Source organism: Oncorhynchus keta, chromosome 30 (assembly GCF_023373465.1).
Source record: "Oncorhynchus keta strain PuntledgeMale-10-30-2019 chromosome 30, Oket_V2, whole genome shotgun sequence".
In the NCBI taxonomy this organism is placed as follows: Eukaryota; Metazoa; Chordata; class Actinopteri; order Salmoniformes; family Salmonidae; genus Oncorhynchus; species Oncorhynchus keta.
Window position 1 is genome coordinate 58,850,039 of NC_068450.1, and position 21,250 is coordinate 58,871,288.

Sequence of the window (21,250 nt, forward strand, 5' to 3'; positions counted from 1 at the left end):
ATTGTTACCCAGAAATGATTTGATATTGTGATAATAACAGATGCATTGGACCTTTCGGTACGTATTCCTGATGTGTTTCAGAGTCAAGCTCCTTGGTCAGGAGAGCTTTGTCAGACTCTGTGAGCACAGGGTAGTACTATAGATCTGCCATACCCAGAACTGATCTCGTTCAGCAGAGCCCAAAGCCCAAAAGGCCCGACTCAGAGCAGGCTGTGAGAACAAAACACCACTGATCTCTCCCCTCTGCTTCAGTCGGTCTGCACACAGCCAGGCCAGCACACATCACCAAGTCATTACAAAACCAAACGAGGGAAAGTATGAGAAAAAAAAACATTCCATTTAGATGCAAATGCTTCTCATTTCCTCTCCACACTCTAACAATGTATTTCTGTGGCTCTTCTGGAGAGCGAAGGAGAAACGAGGATTAAACCGGTGATAGATGAGTAGTGACAGGTGGGCCCGCAGCTAGTTTTCGGGGGATGAGGTTTGCGTGCGTCGCCGCTGCACACATTCATTTACCCACAAGGCTGTGTGGCGCCCCACTGAGAGCCTGACAGCAAGCCAATTACTATGGGCACCATGACAACAACCAGCCAGCCCCAAAATAAGCCAAAAAGCTGACATTTGGCTCATATAGCAGGATCAAACTGTTAATAGGCGATGACAGAGCAGAATGTTTAAAATTGGGTTTTGACATGTTAATAGGTCATAACAACACGCTGTGGTACTTGTGGTTAGTCTGGCTGCACTGTATTCATTTATAAAGTAGTGGAACTCGAGTCTAGACAATTACACACACTGACAGCTCCTCATTGAGCCTTCACAGAAGAGGCAACAAGTCATGGTCATTTCACTTTCTATGCCTGGGTGACAGTCAATGCAAGTGATTTCTTAGTACCAATGGCACTCAATGTGTTACTTATAACCACCACAGGACCACAGATATGCTTAGGATACAGTTGTATGGTCCTCAAAAAATATAATTTCAATGGAATGCTTGAAAATGTCTTTCTTAGAGCCAGTTACCGAATGTTCATACAAATGTTTATTTTACACAAATGCCTGTTGTATAGTGAAATTGACACATTGGTTACAATGCGATGTCAGGTCAGTAACAAGCAGAGTTCTACAGTATGGGTGCAACCTGGCTAACCTTTAGCCTGGTCGCAGATCAGTTACTGCCAGGTTAGCAGAACCTGGCAGTAACAGCACAAACAGATCTGTGACCAGGCCAGCAAAACATGACAGAGGTCAATACGCAGGTTAGCATTTATTGGGAAGACTCGTGTACTGGAGGCAGCTCTACAGAGTGGTCACAACCTGGCACAGCCACAAAGTCCTGCTCGTAACCACACCGCGAACACTAACCTTTAATTAAGAGCAAAAAGCACATTTTTGTTTTCATGAATTTTTGCCATACTGCAAATTTGGACTTTTCCGCTGGCACATCTAGTGGAAATCGCTCAGTTCTGCCTCCAAGGCAAGACTAATCCCAATAAACGTCAACCTGCAGTCAATACAGGGAAGGCTGAGCATGTGATAAGGGCATATGCACACGCTTAGCTACATAAATACATACAGTGTAATGACAAGAGGCACAGTCACAGGAGTTGGGGTTCATACAAAGTCCATCAATTATGGGTACAAAAGACTCCGTGCTATAAGTATAAAAATATGTTTGTTTTCATGACGAGAAAACAAAGAGAGTTGCATTTCCAAGTGGCTTTTATGAGCCACATGCTAATCGTTCAAAATGGGTTGTCTATAACTGGACACGGGTATCATGCGTTTGTTTGTGAATGTGTGAAAATGTGTCGGCACCCATCAACAGTAACCTCTTGCCAGACCAAAGTCTGACATCTTCTGGTTTGTCTGCCAGGTGGCGCTGACGGGCAGTTTTTTAAAAATAGGAATGACACGCAGAGCTGTAATACCGTGGAGGACCTCAACAAGCCAGAAGTCCATTCTACATGGGGATTTATGAGGTTTTACGTAGATAGGATCCTGATCACCTCTGAAACAACTCATCCTGGATGGATCTCAATCTGCTACCCATATTCATTCGGGGAGAATATAGGATTCTGATGTCATTAGGGATTTTTATGTTCATCCTCAAAGCTATCAGGTCCCCAGATTCACAGCTCAACATGATATCTCGCTTGATGACATTGTAATAGAAGACTAACCAGACGGGTGAGTTACAAGGGAGGCTCCTCTTCACCCCCTAGTACCGTACTCACCATCTCAAGAGGCGATTAGCTTAATTAACCGCTTAGACCTTAAATGGTAATAGCTGCACAATAGAGTTCTGCGTACCGTGTACAAGGTACACAGGCAGATTGAGGCTGTGGTCCAAATCAGTGTCATACATTAGTTGTATCTGTGCATTTTCTCTCACGGAGTGCTCTATCATGCAAAGTAAGTGTGATAGATGTGAAAGCCTGAACCCTGAGAAGAGATATGCGGGGCATGAATGTGTTTCTTTATAAAAAAAAGTAGCTGTCAAGTTTCAGAAAATATAAAGTCCTAAATGGACTCATTATCAAAATATGACTAAGCTGGGAGGTGTGAACGTCCCATTTAAAATTGAAAAGTGGAACGAGACAGCAGCACATCTCCAAAATCCATTACAGAAGCTGGAATTATTGAGTTTCATCAGCAATCAGGATCCTAGCGGATTCCTAATATGGGTGACTATGGGTTTTAAACATTTGAAGAGCTCTGCTTTACAAACCAGCCATGAGTGTATATTGGTATCTGTTCATTTGGGATATGGATGGACCATTCTGAGCCCCCATGTTGACAGCAGTACTTATAACATAACATAGTACAGGATAACCTTTCCTTACAGAGAGGGAGAGAGCTGGCTTGTGGACGAGATGTACTGCAGTATAACATGCTGTTGTATTGCGACATTGCACCTGGGAACGTGCTGCTGTACGCATAAGCCGTACTACAGTACACACTTGGAGGCCTAAAAATATTTTAGCAAGATCCCTTGGAGATTTAAGGTCTTCAGCCTTGGGGTTAATCATATAAATTGGCATTGAATTTGAATATATATTTAACAAATCACCTATAAACAGCTAAAACAAGGGTTTTGATTAACAACGAAGGCTACTGATATTCATGTCTTACTCTGTACATCCACAGATCGGGATATAAGGAAATGGGATGGAGATTGACCCAGTACACAGACTTAAACAACATTATATCACAATGTGTTTATACATAATCAATATACAGATGTAGAGAACATGTGCATGTAACGCAAAAGAAAAGTAAATTAAGTAGCTATAGTTTCAGAACAGCAGACAGGCCTGAGACGGTTTGTGTTAAAAGATACATTTTGTCCAGAAGTTAAATAGTGTCAGTTCACCATCTGTAGTGGTTTAGCTGAGAGGGAATGAAGCAATGTCCATAGCAACAGTAGTGTCATTTGACTCCTCGGTGAGATGTCCCCGTCTTGAGCCATGGAATCAAAACAATTCCTCGTCTTGAGCTCTGCATCAGTCTTTCAGAGGTGGAACAACGGTGTTCATAGACATTGACACATCTGCAGTTGTGTGCTGCACACATTGTTCATCTATAGATCCATCTCCACAGAGTTCAGTTCAATCTTCTGTGTGTGTGTGCATGCAAGACAAGTCAAATTCATCACCGGTGTATATATCTTTTTTTATATTAACTCAAACCAGGTAAACCATAGATAAAAAGGACAATATTTTCCAACGTGTGTGTAATATATATTCATATATAATATATAAAAAAAAAATCCTCAAATAAAACCGCAAACCTAAAATAAAACCATTTTGAAAACAAAAAAAAAGGTGTGTGGTGGTAAAAACAGTTATCCAGTTCTACACAGAGGTCTCTGACTGTAGCCGCAGGACGAACTTGTGCGACTTGGGGTCGATGAACTCCTCTGAAAGCTGGATGTAGGGGATCCTTTTGGTAGTCACCACCAGGCTGAAGTCTATGCACTTGAGGAGGAAGATGGCGCCCTCCTTGAGGCCGCTGGTGACCGACGCCTCGCTGACCAGAGTCCACTGCCGGGCCAGCCAGCGTTCGCGGCCGTACTGCAGGGTGGGCCCGGGGTTCAGGTAACTCTCCAGGAAGGCCTATGAGGAGAGGAGTTAGCACTTTCCTGATAACATCATTATTTGTTACTACTATACAAGTAAGGTGCCACTCAAAGGAGTTGGTCAAAACCAGTGGGTGATGTCACCTTAAGTTGGTGGATGGGCTCATTGTAATGGCTGGAATGGAATACCAAACTATTCCATTCCAGCCACTACAATCCGCTCGTCCTCCGATTTCTCCTCCTACCAGCCTCCACTGATGAGAACACTTGGTCACCTTGGGAGTCATGTTGTTGGTGATGCAGAAGGCCAGGTGCTGCTGGATGCTTTCCATGCTGTGGCAGTGCTGCTGCCTGGTGGTGCGAAGGTACTTCTGCAGGGAGCGGGCCATGGAGGGGAAGATGGCCTGGGCGGCCTCGCGGGGGTCCATCACGTCCCCGGGGGCTTTCTTCTGCTCCTCCTCCTGCATGCGCTTGATGTGTGTGAAGGCCTCCTCTACCGCCACCACCAGTCTAGGAGGGCACAATGTGGTTGTTCATCACAATGTGGTTGTTCAGCACAATGTGGTTGTTCAGCACATATGATGGAGTGTTTACTTCTACTACCGTGGCTTTGGAAACATCTAAAAAGGCTTTACATGGCATAGGAGTAATAAATAAAAAATAATATAGAAATTAAAAAAATACCTGCACATGTCTTTTCCTACCAGCACCGAATTAGCTGATAACTACAGTACCAGTCTAAAGTTTGGACACACCTACTCATTCAAGGGTTTTTATTTATTTAGACTATTTTCAACATTGTAGAATAATAGTAAAGACATCAAAACTATGAAATAACACATGGAATCATGTAGTAACCAAAAAAAGTGTTAAACAAATCAAAATATATTTTAGATTCTTCAAAGTAGCAACCCGTCGCCTTATTGACAGCTTTGCACACTCTTGGCATTCTCTCAACCAGCTTCATGAGGTACCTGGAATGCATTTCAATTAACAGGTGTTTCTTGTTGGAAGTTCATTTGTGGAATTTCTTTCCTTCTTAATGTGTTAGATCCAATCAGTTGTGTTGTGACATGGTAGGGGTGGTATATAGAAGAAAGCCCTATTTGGTAAAAGGCCGAGTCCATATTATGACAAGAACGACTCCAATAAGCAAAGAGAAACGGCAGTCCATCATTACTTGCAGACATGAAGGTCAGTCAATCTGGAAAATGTCAAGAACTTTGAAAGTTTCATCACATGCAGTCGCAAAAACCATCAAGCGCTACAATAAAACTGGCTCTCATGAGGACCGCCACAGGAAAGGAAGACCCAGAGTTACCTCTGCTGCAGAAGATAAGTTCATTATAAAGTTACAAGCCTCAGAAATTGTAGCCCAAATAAATGCTTCACAGAGTTCAAGTAACAGATGCTTCTCAACATCCACTGTTCAGAGGAGACTGCGTGAACAGGCCTTCGTGGTCAAATTGCTGCAAAGAAACCACTACTAAAGGACACCAATAAGAAGATGAGACTTGCTTGGGTCAAGAAACACGAGCAATAGATATTAGACCGGTGGAAATCTGTCCTTTGGTCTGATGAGTCCAAATTTGAGATTTTTGGTTCAAACCGCTGTGTCTTTGTGAAACGCAGTGTAGGTGAACTCCGCATGTGTGGTTCCGACCATAAAGCATGGAGGTGGTGTTGTGATGGTGCTTTGCTGGTGACACTGTCTGTGATTTATTTAGAATTCAAGGCACACTTAACCAGCATGGCTACCACAGCATTCTGCAGCGATATGCAATCCCATCTGGTTTGCGCTTAGTGGGACTATAATTTGTTTTCAACAGGACAATGACCCAACACACCTCCAGGCTGTGTAAGGACTATTTGATCAAGAAGGAGAGTGATAGAGTGCTGCATCAGATGACCTGGACTCCACAATCACCTGACCTCAACCTAATTGAGATGGTTTGGGATGAGTTGGACCGCAGAGTGAAGGAAAATCAACAAGTGCTCAGCATATGTGGGAACTCCTTCAAGACTGTTCGAAAAGCATTCCCGCTGAAGATGGTTGAGAGAATGCCAAGAGTGTGCAAAGCTGTCATCAAGGCATAGGTTGCTACTTTGAAGAACCTAGAATAAATGTTTATTTGTTTATTTATTTGTTTTTGTTTATTCCATGTGTGTTATTTCATAGTTTAGATGTCTTCACTACTATTATACAATGTAGAAAATAGTACAAATAAAGGAAAAACCCATTGAATGAGTAGGTGTGTCCAACCTTTTTACTGGTACTTTATTTAGGGTAAACCTTCTTACTACAACTGTCTCTCCACCAGCTATCTTAAGATGAATGCACGAATTACAAGTTGCTCTGGATAAGAGAGTCTGTTTAGTGATTCAAATGTAAATGTAATCTAATATCAAACCAAAGAGAGGAGACGTACTTTAGTATCCGTATCCAAATGGCTCCTTTCCTACACAATAAGTACAAAAACAATCCCCATATGTCCTTCCATTCATTTGTCAAACAGCCGAAAAAAGCCCCCAAACCTGTCTCTCACCGGGCCTTGCGTTTACGGACGTGTCTCTCGTGCTCCGCCTCCTCGTAGTACAGCTCGTTGTGATTGGTGTCTCGGCGGCGGGCGGCAGCGGCAATCATAGCCCGAGACTGGGAGTGGGCCAATCCGGTCGCTGCGTTGTTCCCAGGGCCTAGGGAGGCAGACAACAGAGGGATGTTAAACTTAATACAGGTGTTCATTATTTTCATTGATATAGAATCTTGCAAAGTCAGAGTGTCAAGATATCTCACACACTAACAAACATACCCTATACTCAGCGTAAGACATATAGACACTTCTACAAAAAAAATATTTAAAAAACACTTCTTTGCATCTTTGAACAGTAGTAAAAACCTAAAATCATAAAGGATGGAACACTGTAGTCATCAACAAAAATCTGTATAGTTGAAAAAGCATGTTCCAAGTTCAACCACCACACCCACGCATCCACTGTTTAACATTCAGTTATTCCGGGTTCTCTGCTACTCTGCCTCTCTGTGTCTTTGGGCGGTGCTGAGTGTCCGTCTTAATAGACTTCCCAGGACAACTTCAAAAGTTGAATGTCAGGCGCATGTCATTATGAGAGTGTTAATATGCAAGAGAGCGACGGCTCATGTTTAATAGGGGCTAAGAGAGGGGGCTGCTGCAGTATTAATGTAGGGTAGGCTGGGAGTTCGGGACGGGAGAATTACATTATATATCCAGGCCCTATTTCTCCAGTCTGAGAAACGGCAGCCATGTTTGCACAGCCAGTCAGGTCATGAACCTGTCAATTTACCAACCCGAAAGAGAGAGTTTTTGTTGGGGGGTTAATACCATGAAGAAGAATTACCTGGTGATCAAAAGAACACCTCTTGCTTGATATAAAGGAGAGAGCCCTGGGGGTCTGTACATGTGCATTTCAGTATAACATATAGTACTTGATATAAAGGAGAGAGCTCTGGGGGTCTGTAGATGTGCATTTCAGTATAACATATAGTACTTGATATAAAGGAGAGAGCCCTAGGGGTCTGTACATGTGCATTTCAGTATAACATATAGTACTGAAAAGCTAAACATTGGGAATTAAGGGTGGCTGTCTATGAGTATCATGACTCATTTCAGCAAAGCCATGTCTCCTGCCAACTCATCTGAAGTGTGTGTTCTAACAGCCTCTACCATGCTTAGTGGTTAGGTGATGGACCTTGGTCATGGATAATGGAGGGAGGACAGTCTCTCTCCCAGACTTCCCCATGTTACTGTCCCTGCTGCAGTTACTGTGATGACACTCCCCAGGGACCAGCTCCTCAATGAGGAGAACGAGAGGAGAGTGACAGAGTGGGCAGTATAGCTATTGATTTAACACTGCTGGCTGTCTCATCTCTGAGCGCTACTGGAGGGTAGAGGGAGGGATTATGGAGAGGAGGAAGGCAGAGATAGAATAGAGGGAGGAAGAGAGCAAGAGCCAGAGGGAGGAAGAGAGAAAGAGCCAGAGGGAGGAAGAGAGAAAGAGCCAGAGGGAGGAAGAGAGCCAGAGAGAGAGAAAAAAAAAAATGAGCGAGAGAACAAGGGGGTGGGGGGGGTGGAGGTGGGGTACACTTTTGGGAAACACAGAAGATTTCCTGTGAGTACTCATGAAGTAGTCATGATGCATCTTCACTTCAAAACTAAACATGTTCAAACAAACACATTTATTTAGTTTCCCTCTCTCCAGATATCCTACTAGATTTCACTCTTGCCCAGAGCTGACTTTACAAATTCAAAAAATTATTATTCCATATCAGAAACAGTCAAAGCAGATGTTCAGCTCAAAGTGAAAATGTATAACATTAGTAAATAGATGCAGCGATAAGTAGCCACTAGGTCAACGTCGAAAGTGACATCACATGCTTTGGGTGTGGCCTACACAAGTGAGTTAAATCATTTCACAGCGGTGTCTCTAAACCAATGAGGCATGCCGATTAAAGTGGTGTACAAGGGGATTGGTTTGGTGTGCAGCTCCAGTGAGAGAGAGGCGGGTTCGTCAGTGAGTCCAGCCAGTGCTCAGAGATGCAGGGTTTTAGTGAGAGAGTTATTCTATAGAACTACTGAACTTACTGTCCAAAAGATAAGCTTTCAGTTTGGCTTTAAAGGCCTCTGGGTGTTAGAGAGAAACCGAGGAGAGGAGAGAGTCAAACATCAAGCCCAAAGGACAGATAAGAGAACATGTATAGATAAACCCAAGGAGTCTCCACGCACTTACCGGTAGCAGGGGTTGTGGGGAACTCACCATCCACATTATACACCTTGAGGCCGGCCAGGTGCTTAGCGGCCCGGGACTTCGAGGCGGTGAGCAGGGCCGGGTTGTGGACAGAGAAGTCTCTGTAGTAGTTCTCTATGATGGCCAATGCTGCCCGCTGAATACTGCGCACACACACAGACAAAGAATAAGGAGAATTTGAGATTTACTTGGAACCTGGACATAGAAGTTGTTTTTTTAATAATTAAGCTAATAATCAGCTAATAAATTCCACAACTATAAAAACAAATATCAATAACATAAAATTAATAATGCATATCTCAGTTAAATAAACCGTGAAAAAAATATACACAATCGATAAAAACAGGAAAACCAGACGCTGCAAGGTCTGACACTGAGGGGAGAAGATGGGGGTGACACAAACACATCTATATAAACTCAGCAAAAAATAAACGTCCTCTCACTGTCAACTGCGTTTATTTTCAGCAAACGTAACATGTGTAAAAATGTGTATAAATATAACAAGATTCAACAACTGAGACATAAACTGAACAAGTTCCACACACATGTGACTAACAGAAATGGAATAATGTGTCCCTGAACAAAGGGGGGATCAAAATCAAAAGTAACAGTCAGTATTTGGTGTTGCCAGCAGCTGCATTAAGTACTGCAGTGCATCTCCTCCTAATGAACCGCGCCAGATTTGCTGTTAGATGTTACCCCACTCTTCCACCAAGGCACCTGCAAGTTCCCAGACATTTCTGGTGGGGAATGGCCCTAGCCCTCACCCTCCGATCCAACAGGTCCCAGATGTGCGCAATTGGATTGAGATCCAGGCTCCTCGACGGCCATGGCAGAACACGGACATTCCTGTCTTGCAGGAAATCACACACAGAACGAGCAGTATGGCTGGTGGCATTGTCATGCTGGAGGGTCATGTCAGGATGAGCCTGCAGGAAGGGTACCACATGAGGGAGGAGGATGTCTTCCCTGTAAACGCACAGCGTTGAGATTGCCTGCAATGACAACAAGCTCAGTCTGATGATGCTGTGACACAACGCCCCAGACCATGACGGACCCTCCACCTCCAAATCGATCCCGCTCCAGAGTACAGGTCTCGGTGTAACGCTCATTCCTTAGACGATAAACGCAAATCCAACCACCACCCCTGGTGATACAAAACCGTGCCTAGTCAGTGAAGAGCACGTTTTGCCAGTCCTGTCTTGTCCAGCGACAGTGGGTTTGTGCCCATAGGTGATGTTGCTGCCGGTGATGTCTGGTGAGGACCTGCCTTTACAACAGGCCTACAAGCCCTCAGTCCAGCCTCTCTCAGCCGATGGTGGACAGTTTGAACTCTGATGGAGGGATTGTGCGTTCCTGGTGTAACTCGGGCAGTTGTTGTTGCCATCCTGTACCTGTCCCGCAGGTGTGATGGTCGGATGTACAGATCCTGTGCAGGTGTTGTTACACATGGTCTGCCACTGTGAGGACGATCAGCTGTCCGTCCTGTCTCCCTGTAGCGCCGTCTTAGGCGTCTCACAGTACGGACATAGCAATTTATTGCCCTAGCCATATCTGCAGTCCTCATGCCTCCTTGCTGCATGCCTGAGGCACGTTCACGCAGATGAGCAGGGAACCTGGGCATCTTTCTTTTGGTGTTTTTCAGTCAGTAGAAAAGCCTCTTTAGTGTCCTAACTGTGATTCATAACTTAATTGTCTGTAAGCTGTTAGTGTCTTAATGACCATTCCACAGGTGCATGTTCATTAATTGTTTATGGTTCATCGAACAAGCATGGGACACCGTGTTTAAACCCTTTACAAATGAAGATCTGTGAAGTTACTTGGATTTTTACAAATTATCTTTGAAAGACAGGGTCCTGAAAAAATGTGTGTGTGCGTGTGTGTGTGTGTGTGTGAGAGAGACTTACTTTGAACCATTATATTATCATTACCCGCCCCCCTGAACACAGGGCCATATCCCTGCTGCCTAGGCTCTGCAAATAAACACAGAACAGAACAGAACCTCACAGCGCTGCTGCGGTAGAGAGAGAGACGACTTCCTATTGCTGCTGCAGCATCGACGCCATGTCCCGGCACAACATGCCACTTCTTACCTCTCAAAGACAGCAATATTTCACCAGTTGAGACTTTTTATATGCGTTCTATTCTTGTGCTTCAGCAATTCATTACGTAACAACTGAGTATGGCCTGAACCCATCTCTAAGCCATTGGCAATGCAGACATGTCGTCAAGTGATCAATGTACCAGTGCTGATTCGCCAGCTACACAATATCCATTTTGTTTACGTGCCTTTACACAGGTCCAGGTTGACCGTTAGGGTTTTGATCTAGAAATGCCAGGGATAATTTTCTGCTGTAGCTTATTGGAGCCTTCTGATCCAATCAAGCCCTGTTAGTACGCTGCTGAGACACAGTCAGACCCCAGTTCCTCTGCGTTGTAACTGCATTCGGCCTACTGAGAGCAGCAGCAGATGCAAGCAGCTTTTCACAGGCCTACAGCAGTACAGGGTCATTCCTCACAGCTCAACTGACTAGTCTACAGTTCCCTCGCTCTAGAAACACTATCACCCGCCTCCTCTTATTTAACACTGCATCCTGTCTCAAAGCTATTCAATTCAAAGGGCTCTCTCTCCCTTTACATCTTTCTCTCCACCCCTTCTCCTCCCTTCCCCTCTCCTCCTCCCCGTGTCTCGTGTCATTTGTTAAGAAGAGCAGGGTGCTAACTTAACTTTTGCAGACTGAGTCCGGGAGGGAGTGAGTACCACGTGCTTCCTATTTCCCCCCGGGGAAACCAGGAAGCACACTGAGGCTACTGTCCCCCTCTGTAGACAGACACAGTCCTCTCTACTAACCTCTCCTCCTCCTTATTCCCCTATTGATACTACACCATGAGAAAGGTCTACTGCTGTGTACCGTTCCACATGGAAGAGTAAGTAGGAGAGAGAGAGTGAGGAGACAGAGAAAGAAATAGTCATCACATGGGACGTCCTAACAGCAGTGACATGGAGGGGGAGGTATGCAACTTTACACACCTAGTGCTGACGCAGGGGAAATGTCAGGTTAAGTGACAGGACATTATGGATATATACACTCTCCCTCATATATATATATATATTTGGGTCAGAAGTTTACATACACTCGATTGGTATTTGGTAGCATTGCCTTTCAATTGTTTACCTTGGGTCAAACGTTTCGGGTAGCCTTCCACAAGCTTCCCACAATAAGTTGGGTGAATTTTGGCCCATTCCTCCTGACAGAGCTTGTGTAACTGAGTCAGGTTTGTAGGCCTCCGTGCTCACACACACTTTTTCAGTTCTGCCCACACATTTTCTAAAGGATTAAGGTCAGGGCTTTGTGATGGCCACTCCAATACCTTGAATTTGTTGTCATGCTCTACCAACTGAGCTACAGAATACTTATTTTCCACCATTATTTGCAAATAGATTCATATAAAATCCTACAATGTGATTTTCTGGATTTTTTTCCTCATTTTGTCTGTCATAGTTGAAGTGTACCTATGATGAAAATTACAGGCCTCTCTCATCTTTTTAAGTGGGAGAACTTGCACAATTGGTGGCTGACTAAATACTTTTTTGCCCCACTGTATGTTATAAATCAGCTTTACCACTACAGGGTGTATTGTAGAGGTTAGCAGCAGCTATGTGTCCCGTATAGAGGGATTACAGCCTGGGATTCATCTCAGAGCGGTGCTGGATATCCCATAAGACTGATACAGAGAAAACAACCACAGCAGGATGAAGAGTGTTAGTGAATGTGAACATATGGAGGAGGCAGATGGGTTCACAAACCCACAAATACGATGTCAAATACATGGATGTAAAAACATATTGCTGGTATGGTACACAGACAGACAGACACCACTGGTATGGTACACAGACAGACCGCTGGTATGGTACACAGACAGACAGAGACACACCGCTGGTATGGTACACAGACAGACAGACAGACAGACACCACTGGTAGGGTACACAGACAGACACCACTGGTAGGGTACACAGACACCACTGGTATGGTACACAGACAGACAGACAGACAGACACCACTGGTAGGGTACACAGACAGACACCACTGGTAGGGTACACAGACACCACTGGTATGGTACACAGACAGACAGACAGACAGACACCACTGGTAGGGTACACAGACAGACACCACTGGTAGGGTACACAGACACCACTGGTATGGTACACAGACAGACAGAGACACCGCTGGTATGGTACACAGACACACCGCTGGTATGGTACACAGACACACCGCTGGTATGGTACACAGACACACCGCTGGTATGGTACACAGACACACCGCTGGTATGGTACACAGACACACCGCTGGTATGGTACACAGACACACCGCTGGTATGGTACACAGACACACCGCTGGTATGGTACACAGACACACACTGGTATGGTACACAGACACACCGCTGGTATGGTACACAGACACACCGCTGGTATGGTACACAGACACACCGCTGGTATGGTACACAGACACACCGCTGGTATGGTACACAGACACACCGCTGGTATGGTACACAGACACACCGCTGGTATGGTACACAGACACACCGCTGGTATGGTACACAGACACACCACTGGTATGGTACACAGACACACCGCTGGTATGGTACACAGACACACCGCTGGTATGGTACACAGACACACCGCTGGTATGGTACACAGACACCGCTGGTATGGTACACAGACACACCGCTGGTATGGTACACAGACACACCGCTGGTATGGTACACAGACAGACCACTGGTATGGTACACAGACAGACCACTGGTATGGTACACAGACAGACCACTGGTATGGTACACAGACAGACCACTGGTATGGTACACAGACAGACCACTGGTATGGTACACAGACAGACCACTGGTATGGTACACAGACACACCACTGGTATGGTACACAGACACACCACTGGTATGGTACACAGACACACCACTGGTATGGTACACAGACACACCACTGGTATGGTACACAGACACACCACTGGTATGGTACACAGACACACCACTGGTATGGTACACAGACACACCACTGGTATGGTACACAGACACACCACTGGTATGGTACACAGACACACCGCTGGTATGGTACACAGACACACCGCTGGTATGGTACACAGACACACCGCTGGTATGGTACACAGACACACCGCTGGTATGGTACACAGACAGACACACCGCTGGTATGGTACACAGACAGACACACCGCTGGTATGGTACACAGACAGACACACCGCTGGTATGGTACACAGACACACCGCTGGTATGGTACACAGACACACCGCTGGTATGGTACACAGACACACCGCTGGTATGGTACACAGACACACCGCTGGTATGGTACACAGACAGACAGACACCACTGGTATGGTACACAGACAGACCGCTGGTATGGTACACAGACAGACAGAGACACACCGCTGGTATGGTACACAGACACACACCGCTGGTATGGTACACAGACACACACCGCTGGTATGGTACACAGACACACCGCTGGTATGGTACACAGACACACCGCTGGTATGGTACACAGACACACCGCTGGTATGGTACACAGACACACCGCTGGTATGGTACACAGACACACCGCTGGTATGGTACACAGACACACCGCTGGTATGGTACACAGACACACCACTGGTATGGTACACAGACAGACACATTCTGACATCTCCAAAACAAAGGCACACTGAAAAACAACTTTGTCAAGTTTTAAATACACTTAAAGCTATAATACTCCTGGGTTGACACACAGGAAAACCCAAACCACTTTGTACGCCACATTAATCTATACATACTGTATGAAGACGTTTCGTCAGACACACACAATTGTGCATTTGCACAAAACAAGTACAAACTACTAAACCAACCTCCTAAAGTTTTAACAAAACTACATTCACCCATTGTGATGAAGTCAGCACTTTGAGCAGTCAGGCTCTCCGGTGCTCAGTACTTTGATCAATTATTAAACTACAGTAGAGAGAGGAGACAAACAAATAAAGCCCAAACACTGGCCTAGATATGAGCCTCACTGTGCCTCGGTTGCCTGTGGCTCTTCTCTACCATAAGTAGCGACTTGTTATGTTAGGCCACACTGGAGATAAGGGACAGAATGAGGAGAATAGAAGGATTCTTGCAGAGGTGAATCTCTGGTAATGTTGGTGTTAGGATCTTGAGCACTTCCTCAGGCCTGAGATTGGCATCAAAGAATGGCCAGGTCAGAGCCAGACAGAAGAACAAGCCTCCAGACCAGACAGTCTGCCTGCCAGACACATACACAGACAGCCTGCCTGCACAGAGGAATGTCCTCCCCGGTTGCCTGGGAATGGAGAACAGGCCTGGGAAAATGTCTGGAAACACACCCAGTCTCCCCTTGAACCTGAGAATATGTGTGTGTGTGTGTGTGTATTATGAGTGTGTATGGTATGAATCTTCTCTGACCAGATGCTCAGTGTGGCCTGTAGGGAGCACTAATTAGCTGCTTGTTTACAAGCGCATACAGACAGGGAGAGTGCTGCTGCGTCGGCCAGCTGAGGAAAATAGGAAGGCGCTTTATGAGCGACAACAGCCCCAGGGCAGCCTCTAACAACACTAGTGAAGCAGAGGCTAAAGCACTTTACATGTCCATCATCTGCCACTGTACTGAGGTAGACAAAGGTGAACCAGAGGGCCCCAGCATAATACCAGCATATGTTTGAGGCCCTCACAAAAGGGGATATGAGAGAGCGAGAGAGAGAGAGAGCACGCCATGGACTGTGAAATGACCATGTATACAATTATGATGCCTTTCGACAGTCTTACTAGATCTTTCAGCAACTCGTCATGAGGTAAAACCTCTTCCTGGTACAGTCAGACGGCACATCAAAAGGACAAAGTCATTACAGACCAGGTTCTCCTAGCCTGAGCTGTTCTCTCTGGCTTATTACTTTTATTACTCTCACACACACACACACACACACGAGATTCTTACTCACACTTCTTACTTGCTGGCTTTTCTCTGCTCTCTTTCTTTCTCCTCACGCCTGCTCTACCCACTGAATTGTCCCGTCTTACTTTCAAGGACTTTTCTCCTCTCGCATCCTCCCCCTTTCCGTTTCTCCCTTCCCCTGCCCCCTCTCAATCTCCCTCCGCGTCTCACCTGAGCTGGCCCAGGTTGTAGTGGCGTGTCTCTCCGTCGGTGGAGCGCGTGACGCAGACAGAGAAGGCGGGCTGCAGCTGCCTGAGCTCCAGCAGAACGATGGCCAGGTAGTGGATGAAGAGCAGAGCGTCCACTAGAGACACAGCGTACTGCACGATGCCCTGGTAGTTCTCATCCTGGGAACAACAAGACAACCCAGCATGTGCTAGTGTCAACACACTACATAGGTACACACCAGTGGAGGCCGCTGAGAGAGGACGGCTCATAATAATGGCAAACGGAGCGAATGGCAAACACATAGAAACCACGTGTTATATAACAATACACTTATTCCGCTCCAGCCATTTCCACGAGCCCGTCCTCCCCAATTAAGGTGCCACCAACCTCCTGTGGTACACACAGTCATGACAAGAGATTGACACAGATGAAAGCAATGACGTACAAACGGAACACTTGAAGAGGCAGATGTGGTGGCCAGTAATTAGACGCGTTACAAACACTGATTGTGAGTCTCGCTCTCTGCCTGCTGTACCTGTGAGTCCAGTATCCTCACGCCGTAGAACAGCCAGTAGGACACGACGAACAGCAGCACCAGCACGGCCAGCAGCGCTCTGAACACAAACACCCGGGGCAGGCCGGCGCGCGGAGCCCGGAAGAACAGCGCCCAAACGGCCAACAGCAGTATCAACAATTTAAACGCCACGGAAATAAAGAGGCCCTCGCAGGCCGTGCCGCACACCAGGAGCTTGTCAGGCCAGAGGAGGTGGGGGAGAGCCAGGAAGGCCAGGGGAGTGAGGAAGACCAGCAGGCCCAGAACCACAGCCAGGGTCAGGCTAAAGTAGCGCCGGCAGTCCAGGCCCACGCTGTCCTCCAGGTCCTTGGTGATCCGGACAATGTCCTCTTGGGACAGGCTGTGTTCCGACGTCCCCGTGACGGCCGTGGTGGTCTCACCCCAGTTGTCATCCTGGGATTGGGGGGGAGAGAGAGGAGTCAGTGTTAAATACTGTAGCATATGAGCATGTTGCTACTAGAGTCAAATTTATTAGTGTCAGGAAAAGTTATGAATCTGGCAAGTCAGGACGGAATTTTCTACTCTAGGCTCATTTCTATAGAGAGCTTAAAAGCGGTGCTCATTTCCGTTCAAAAGTCAACCAGGGAGGGGAGGAAGAGCAAACAAAGAGTTACAGAACGAGAGAGAGAAAGACAGGAAATGGAAAAAGAAAACAGCGAATGGAGTGACTGCAAACTGGGGTACGCGAGGCGAGGCGCTGACATCTGTGTTTTCTGGCAACCACAGATAATAAAGGTCATTTGTGACTGGCGAGAGCTACTAAAAACAACACAGATAAGAGCCTTTATAACACTGTACCAACACATGCCCACAGTGTAGCCTGCTAACTGAGCTGCCAGGGAGGGCTGCCCAATAGAAACCAACGGGGAGACTGGACAGACAGTCTCTGGTCTGTCTAAATGCTCTTTCCCTCATTCCCCAACGACAACAGATGGAGCCCGATTTGATTTCCTCAGCAGAGGACTCCAATTTGAAATCAGCAGGCAGCTAAAAATAGCACGGAAGGGAGAAAAAGGGAATTCATATAGGATGCATTTACCATCCATCTGAGATAGGGGACTGCACAGTGGGGGGGGGGTGTCTCTGTCACATGGTCAGGCAGAACAATAGAAGGCCAAGCTTTATCCCAGTCAGAAAGATGCAGCATCCACAGTTAATATCCCACTGTAATCAGGCCAGCTCCTACTGCAGTGTCCAGAGACAAACTACATTTAGTTGAATGTTGCTGTTGTGGGTTCAATACATTAGAATTGTATTTGATGTCCCAATCCCAAGCCACTTACAGACAACCCACCATGGTTATCACACTGTGTTCAACTTCAAAGGAGCTCAGATTTGAATGAAGTCAGAGAGAACCAAGTGAGGCATATAAAATAAATATAAATAAATCAACAATTATGCTTACTTAAATCAACAATGCAGTTAAGAAAAATACCAACAAAAAAATCAAATAAAAAGTAACAACAAATTAAATAGCAGCAATAAAATAACAATAACGAGGCTATATACAGGGGGTACCGGTACAGAATCAATGTCCCGGGGCACCGGTTAGTCGAGGTAATATGTACATGTAGGTAGAGTTATTAAAGTGACTATGCATAAATAATAACAGAGTAGCAGCAGCATGAAATAGGGGGGGTGACAATGCAAATAGTCTGGTTAGCCATTTGATTAGATGTTCAGGAGTCTTATGGCTTGGGGGTAGAAGCCTCTTGGATCTAGACTTGGTGCTCCTGTACCGCTTGCCGTGCAGTAGCAGAGAGAACAGTCTATGACTGGGGTGGCTGGAATCTGGCAATTCTTTGGCCTTTTCTGGTATAGAGGTCCTGGATGTCAGGAAGCTTGGCCCCAGTAATGTACTGGGCCGTACGCACTACCCTCTGTAGTGCCTTGCGGTCAGAGGCCGGGCAGTTGCCATACCAGGCAGTGATGCAACCTGTCAGGATGCTCTCGATGGTGCAGCTGTGGAAACTTTTGAGTATCTGAGGATCCATGCCAAATCTTTTCTGTCTCCTGAGGGGAGAAGGTTTTGTCGTGCCCTCCTCACGACTGTCTTGGTGTGCTTGGACCATGTTCGTTTGTTGGTGATGTGTACACAATAGAAACTACACCTCTGTCGCTCCTCCGTTCCTACAGGCTGAATTCCAAGCTGTGCATCCATCTTTTTAGTAATGAATCCTCCCATATCATTACTTTCTGCCAATTCAAGCAGTCCAAGGGAGGGTTTGACGACACACAGTCAAAATGTCCAGGTTCTTATCTGAAACAGTAAAACTGACCCACCTAACGGATAACATTCCTGATACAATCCTGGCCGATAACACAACCTAACGGTCGTAAATAGCCATTAGTCTAGTCAGCCTGGCCTCCAGAGAATAATCCTTATAATGGACCAATGGGGGGGCTGTAAATCACAGTGTGGCGCTGCTGTATGACCTTTGGGGTGAAGAGGACACAGGGTCAAGACATTGGCAGTTGTTATGCAACTGCACATTTAGGTGGAAAACAAACATCCACATCTGATTGAATGTTCAGGTCACGTGGCTGGCTTGAACTGCACCATTCAACACTGGAACATATTTCAGTGCCATTTCAACAGTTCCATGCTGTGCTTCTGTTATAGGAGTCAGCTGACCCCATTGTGTAGTTTCCAGGTGGTGTTGAGCATCAGCACCTTGACTCTACCACCACAGCCCATAGCCAGAGCACTGAGATCCTCTAGTCTCCACCTGCCCACTGAACCAGGAAGAGCAGTGTGTCCACAGAGAACACAACAGGTTCAGTACCTGACCTACAAAACCCAAACCTGCCACAGTAATGAGTGAGGGAGCGGGTGGAGGAGGAGGAGAGGCAAGGGAATTGATGCAGCTCTCAACTATGTGTGAGTGTGTGAGAGTAGGGGAAAGGGAGAGAGGAGAGGAAAGAGGGGGGAGAGAGTGTGTGTGTGAGTGTAAGAGAGCCCTCATTAACACTAAAGGATGTTGAAGAAATCCTTTGTTTCATGCTCTCACCATGGAGTGGCAATGGATTCCTCAAAACAGAGAGAGAGAGAGAGAGAGAGAGAGAGAGAGAGAGAGAGAGAGAGAGGACTTCCATGAATGGAATGATTCCAAATAGAGAATGAAAACCCCATTTTAAATCTCATTTTGATGAAGTGATCTAGAGAAACAATCCATTAAGGGTTTTCCATTGGTTGGCCCGTACCAACCAGCGCTGGTTTAAGATAGAGAGTTTGGAGATTTTAGATGGGGAAGTTTGGGCCCTTGCCAGCCTGGGGTTTCCCTGTGCCACCCCCTCCCCCCCTTACACACACACACACACACACACACACACACACACACACACACCTGTCAGGCCTATCCACAACATCCACCCTAATCAGAAACCTGTGGTGATTCACCAACACCTATATGGTGGTGGGGGAGGGGTTATACAGTGAAAAGTCAGCTGAATAGCCATTGAAACATCCAATTTGACATGTTCTCTCCCACACGCTGATACGCATTCAGAAAGAGAGGGGAGAGGAGATGGGAGGGGACAGGGTAGCCATTGAAAGGAGAGGACACAGGATAGAGGGGCGTGAGCAAAACTGACATCCCAATGGCAACGAGAACTGTGAAATCTGAACAGACCGAGGGATTCGGAGGGAGGGACCGACAGAAACAGACAGACAGAGAGAGAAACAAAGAGAGAGAGGTGCATAAAAACACTAATATTCTGAGTGCTGAGAAACTGGGTAGAACTGGCCAAACATATTCAGCAATAAGACATCTACACAATCTAACACACGCTAGGCAGCCTAGCAGTTAAGAGTGACGGGCCAATAACCTAAACGTCGCTGGTTCGAATCCCCGATCGGGCAAGGTGAAATAAATCTGCCGTTCTCACCTTGAGCAAGGCAGTTAAACCCCCCCCTAACAACACCTGCTCCCCGGGCGCCGATGACATGGACGTCGATTAACCTGTTACTCCTACCCCCTACTTTTTCGAACATTCTGTTAAAAATCGCGCAACATTTCAGCACCCTGCTGCTCATGCCAGGAATATAGTATATGCATATGATTAGTATGTGTGGATAGAAAACACTCGGACGTTTATAAAACTGGTTAAATCACGGCTGTGACTATAACAGAACGTGCGTTTCATCGAAAAGCGCATGAAAATCTAATCACTGAAAATGGAAAAATATATCCATCCGCCACATCAACCAATTGTTAAAGGCGAACCACATTAAATGGGGCTGAGGTTGCAATACCTACAGCTTCCACACGATGTCACCAGTCTTGTCATTTGCCTAGGCTTTGTTTCTTGGTCAAACGAAGAAGAGACAAGCCATTTGTTCAGGTCTCCGACCGGATATTTTGGTTGAGATTTACCCGGACATTATTTCCAGACGTACCCCATATAGAATATACATCGCCTCGTGATCAATTTGATCTCTTATTAACGTGTACTAATACCTAAAGTTGCATTACAAAAGTATTTCAAAGTGTTTTGTGAAAGTTTATCGTCTACTTTTTTAATTTAAAAAAATGACGTTACAAGACGCTATTTCTTTCAGTTTATCACACAGTCTTCATAGATCGATATCTAGGCTATATATGGACCGATTTAATCGAAAAAAAGACCCAATAGTGAT

The 21,250-nt window shown here is 45.9% G+C and overlaps 1 protein-coding gene across 3 annotated transcripts in view; it reads right to left on the reverse strand.

Moving 5' to 3' along the window:
- Positions 1 to 1,022: 1,022 nt before the first annotated feature.
- LOC118363833 (vang-like protein 1) overlaps positions 1,023 to 21,250 on the reverse strand; it is a 42,744-nt gene continuing 22,516 nt past the window's right edge. Inside the window, exons 1-7 of one of the 3 annotated variants that reach the window (XM_052488674.1) lie at positions 16,573 to 17,507; positions 16,041 to 16,216; positions 8,849 to 9,009; positions 8,704 to 8,742; positions 6,631 to 6,778; positions 4,360 to 4,594; positions 1,023 to 4,121 (exon numbers count right to left, since the gene is read on the reverse strand). In XM_052488674.1, the coding sequence (XP_052344634.1) occupies positions 3,861 to 4,121; positions 4,360 to 4,594; positions 6,631 to 6,778; positions 8,704 to 8,742; positions 8,849 to 9,009; positions 16,041 to 16,216; positions 16,573 to 17,052 (1,500 nt within the window). In that variant the 5' untranslated portion in view covers positions 17,053 to 17,507 and the 3' untranslated portion in view covers positions 1,023 to 3,860. Of the gene's footprint in view, positions 4,122 to 4,359; positions 4,595 to 6,630; positions 6,779 to 8,703; positions 8,743 to 8,848; positions 9,010 to 16,040; positions 16,217 to 16,572; positions 17,508 to 21,250 lie in introns of those variants that run through there. The other 2 variants (XM_052488676.1, XM_052488675.1) reach the window with 2 other exon arrangements.